This window comes from Montipora foliosa, chromosome 3 (genome assembly GCF_036669935.1).
Source record: "Montipora foliosa isolate CH-2021 chromosome 3, ASM3666993v2, whole genome shotgun sequence".
NCBI classification, from domain to species: domain Eukaryota; kingdom Metazoa; phylum Cnidaria; class Anthozoa; order Scleractinia; family Acroporidae; genus Montipora; species Montipora foliosa.
Window position 1 is genome coordinate 65,969,822 of NC_090871.1, and position 5,000 is coordinate 65,974,821.

Below are 5,000 nucleotides of genomic sequence, written 5' to 3' on the forward strand. Positions count from 1 at the left end.
TGACAAAACACGACTGATTTACGAAGGGACTGCTCGCAGGCTAAAGTGGCAAATGAGTGAGTGACTGAGACTACTGAGCGAGTACGCTGTAAAGTACAAATGCGTAAACTGTGGCTACGTTACTACGCGGTTACGTGCCTACCCGGCTACGTTGAATAAAAGTAATAAGGAAATGTTTGACCTGTGTTTTTCTTATTTGCATGAGAAATGAAATGATTGTAGAACCAACTGGGAACTCGGAAAAATCCGAGCCCCAGATGGGATTCGAACCCACGACCCTCCGTGATCTAGTCGGATGCTCTTTAGATAAGATTTTCCTTTAAGAGAAGAGGTTACGGTCTGGTTACGGTGATAAACTCGACGATAATTAATCACGTGGTATTATGGTGGTCTCTGTGTACGTTGCCGGAGCGATCAGCCAAATTAGGGCAAGTTACTCGGGACATAATTCGTAGGCTTACACCCAGTACTATGCCGAGCTCGTGGTCAGTTTATTCAATATGGCGACTGGTAGTTCGGTGCAAACAGCAGCTGCGGAAGAAGATGCCACGGAATTACAGTTTCCAAAAGGTTAGGATTTTCTTTTAATTTGTGTAGAGTTTCGCGGAAGACGGTCTTGTTTCTCTCCTTGCATTTCTTGTGCATGCTACATATATCGAACTTTAATACTGATCTAAAAGGTGACAGGCTGTCAAGATGTTTTGGCAAATCTACAGTAGAATGGTTATTTCAAAAAACGTAAAATTAACTTAATTTCTCGAAGGACAAATCTTCAGAACACTCGATATGCTTCACAGGCTCCCCAAGCTAGTGTGAGCATTGCCGATGGAAATCCCAATAAAAAGCTTAAGAAGATAATTATATGACAACAAATCTCAATTAAAAAGCCTAAACTTATTGCCATTGTGGGTATCTTCCTTCCTGTGTGGTTATTTCCCAGATCCGACGCGATTTGAGCCATTCTTCAATCAAATATTCCTGGATTTAATGTTCCCACTGCCACAGTTCCTCATCAGAATCAATTGACACAGATTTAACTTTCATCTCAACCCATCATCAACGCAATAGCAGTCCTACGAGCAATGTCAGGCGGTGAATATTGCAACAAAACAATTTTCGAAGGAGGTGCTTTATCACCAAAGTGGCCACAGCTTCAACGGTTGACAACAAACTGGGCCGTACTGGGGCGGCAACCACAAATTTCTTTATTTCCCTGGGGCTCCCGACATGACTGCATCGTCTCAGTCGTGTCATCCAATCACCGTCACGCCTCCTTTGTGTTGACAAACTTTAAAAACACATTATTGAAGCCGAAAAGCGTTGAAAGATGGGAGAGTGAAAGCCATAGTGAACAAACTTTTGTGCATTCATGCCGCTTTTATTAGTTAATAGGACTTTGAACGTAGTAGGCTGTTCATAATCGTAACTGTATTTATCAAGCCTTCAAGGAATTAACATTAATTATGCAAATAATTTTTTTTTCCCATAGATTGTCAAGCACAAATTCTTTTGTTCCCTAGGTCTCCATCTCCAGACATGAGTGCATTGACTCAAGCTTTCAAGGAATTAACATGCAAATACAAATAACTTTGTTCTCGCAGGATATTGTGCTTTCAATATTTTGTGGCTGGACTTACTGAAGCCAGTGAAATTTAATTATTAGCATCTGAGAGAAAACAGTCGTGTCGGGAGACCCAGGGGAATAAAAAAATTTGTGTTTGACAAACTACGGGAAAAAGTTCTATTTTCATAATTAATGTTCCTTGCAGGCTTGATAAATACAGGTACGATCGCGAACAGCCTACTATGTACAAAGTCCTATTAACTAATAAAAGTGGTGTGAATGCGCAATTAAGTTTTTTCACTACGGCTTTCATTCTCCCATCTTTCAATGCTTTCCAGCTTCACGAATGTGTTTTTGAAGTTTGTCAACATGAAGGAGGCGTGACTGTGATTGGACAACATGACTGAGACAATGCAGTGATGTCGGGAGTCCCAGGGAAATAAAGAAATTTGCGGTTGAGAAACTACGGTCTGCCATCCCAGTAAGGGTCAGTTTGTTATCAGTGGTCGAAGCCGTGGCCACTTTGGTGATAAAGCATTCCCTAGAAAGCTGCTTTGTTGCAATATTCACTGCCTGATGTTCCTCTCAGGACTGCTATAGCGTTGATGATGGGTTGAGATAAAAGTTCAATCTTTGTCAAATGATTGTGATGTGGAATTGTGACAGTGGTAACATTTAATCCAGGAATATTTGACTCAAATTATTGGCTCCTGAGAATTTAGTCTCTGGCCTTGGGATTTTATGATAACAGTTGACAACCCAGAAATTGAAAAATGGCTCAAATTGCGTCGGATCTGGAAAATAACCATATGGGAAGGAAGATATCCACAATGGCAATAAGTTTTGGCTTTTTTTAATTAATTGAGATTTGTTTTCATATAATTATCTTCTTAAAGCTTTTTATCGGGATTCCCATACAAATCCTTATATTTTGGTCGGCCGTGCTCACACTGACCTTGGGGAGCCTGTGTATGCTTTCACAATTGCACTTTGGCAAAAGCTCGAAAGACTTTTATACTAGTTACGGAAGGATCATGATCATCCAAAAGAAACAGCCCACGCAAAAAAGGAAGATTTGGTTGGTAATTTATTGTTTGTCTTGAACCAATGTTCAGAGTTTGAAAGTGCAGAAACTCTGTTGAACTCAGAAGTGTACATGTTACTGGAGCACAGAAAGACACAGAATGAAGGCACAGAGGAAGAACAAGAGTTGTCAGAAGTTTTCATCAAAACATTAAATTACACACAGAAGTTTAGCAGATATAAAAACAGAGAAACCATCGCTCAAGTGAGAAGGTAAAGATAGTTTGTACACTGTGTTGCAATTTTCTTTCCATTGGAAAAGAACCCTGGTTTGATCTGGTCTAATCTTCAAAAGTTTTGAAGGCTTTTTATTTCACCATTAGGGGAGGAGTGGTAAAACAAGAAATTCTAACTATGGCAAAACTTATTGTGTCAGGGCTGTTGAGAAGTTTGGGCCAATTTGTCTAATATACAGCTGATCCCCCTTTGAATCATTATTAACCAAACAAAGTTATAAATGTACTGCTGATCCATTCCTTTTTGATGCATAAAATAATATTATGTTACCCATATTTCCATGTGTTAAGTTGCATCAGAAACCCATAAGGGTTGAAATGTGTAACACGTATTTAAGTTTGACGACCTCTATTTGGATCAACACCAACTTGCTTGTATCCGTCTGCCTCGATCAGACAGATATAACGTGTGATGATTGAGTTTGGGACAAACATCAGAGTTCTCATGAATTGACCTTAACTCCTAACGTAAAGTTTTGTATGACAGGGTAAAAAACTTCCGCTCGTCCGCCTGTCCATGACAAGTGCTCTTGTATCTCGGACTAATGGATTTCCAAAAGCACTTGTCTTACGCGACGAGTAGAGTCTGCCGGAAAAAAAAAAAGTTCTTTTCTACTGAGGCCTGAGTTCCCAAGCATCTCTGGCCTTGTAAACTAGCCTGAGTTTCGTGAATTTTGGTTTTTTTTCACGGCAACTTACCCGTTTTCGCCTCTGTTTTCCAAGAAGATCTGGCTCTGGAAAGACTAGGATCCACATTCCATATGTGGAAATGACTACCTCGTTTGAGACACGGCTTCATTAACACTTGAGCGAGATGATTGCTGTTGTGGCAATCATTTTTTAATGATATTTTGTTATCACTTTAATAATTTTTTTGGATGAGTGAATTTAACTTTTGGACAACCAAAAGCTGAACGTTTCTCGTTCAATGGACAAGTGGAATGAAAAAAAAGTTTTTCGCCCGGTATGATGATGTATATTTTCGATTTTGCATTTGGTTCAACGCTAAGTTTGACGTTTGACCCAACAATCTTAATTTAGGTCAACCCAAATTAAATTTGGATCAACCCAAACCACCAGTTGGTTTATCTCATGTGAAGTTTGATGTTTGGCCTTGGCCAATTAGTCAATGATGTACCTTATGTCCCTTGTTTTAGTTTACTGGGAAAAAAGAAACTGCACAAGTTTGAACTGGCCTGCTTGGCCAATTTGTGTCCTGAAACAGCTGAAGAGGCTAAAGCTTTAATTCCAAGGTGAGTTTCCTTTGCTTATGTGTTAAAACATGTTTCAATTGGCCATTTCCAAATTCATGTCTGCCTCCTCTTCAAAGCGAGTCTAAGTGCAAGGTCTTTCTTATGAAAAGTAGTTTTCATTCATATGTAAAGTACATGTAGAACTAATAATATTATCATCTCAAAAACTTCTCACTAGAAAACTCTTTGGAAAGGATGCAGACATGAACTCGGAAATGGCCTATTGCGTTGGAAAAAACTGTTGCAGTTATGTGAAAGTTAATTAATGTGAAAATTAAAAAAAATTATGTTCGTGTTAATATGAATGAATGCTGAAATTATTGCTGTACTAATGTGCAGTGATTAAAACTTGACTTGGGCAATTACAAAAGTAAACCATTCAAAGTAGAAAGGGAATTTGTACATTTTAGCAAGTCACAATGTTTAACAATTATTGAATGAGGTTGAGCAAAATATCGTGATTTGTCAGTGGCGAGCAGATCAATTATTTGCCAAAGCCGAAGGCCGAAGGCTGTTCAGTGAACAGTTTTATTGTAATGTACTGAATACCTCAGGCCGACTGTTTATTTACGTAAGTAATATTATTGATGATGATGATGATGATGATTATTATTATTATTATTATCATCATTATTTGTTTGGAAACACTGCCTCGACCATACCACCCTAAAACCGAATGAGAGTAAAGATATGTAAGTAAAGGCAATTTTGAAAGAGAGGATATATCTCTGTTAAATCGCAGCTTGGAGGGTAGATTTGATGATGACGACCTTCAGCAGTTCCTAGATGATATCCAGACTCACAGAAGCTTCCAATACTAATCAAACAAGCTCCATTTCATTGTGTAACAGTGAATAATACCTG

The 5,000-nt window shown here is 38.7% G+C and overlaps 1 protein-coding gene across 1 annotated transcript in view; it reads left to right on the top strand.

Moving 5' to 3' along the window:
• Positions 1–470: 470 nt before the first annotated feature.
• LOC137995590 (DNA-directed RNA polymerase II subunit RPB4-like) overlaps positions 471–5,000 on the top strand; it is a 5,451-nt gene continuing 921 nt past the window's right edge. The window contains exons 1-4 of the mRNA XM_068841114.1: positions 471–570; positions 2,680–2,860; positions 4,041–4,136; positions 4,879–5,000. The exon at positions 4,879–5,000 is cut by the window's right edge and continues 921 nt beyond it. Of these exons, the coding sequence (XP_068697215.1) occupies positions 501–570; positions 2,680–2,860; positions 4,041–4,136; positions 4,879–4,957 (426 nt within the window). The 5' untranslated portion in view covers positions 471–500 and the 3' untranslated portion in view covers positions 4,958–5,000. The remainder of the gene's footprint in view (positions 571–2,679; positions 2,861–4,040; positions 4,137–4,878) is intronic.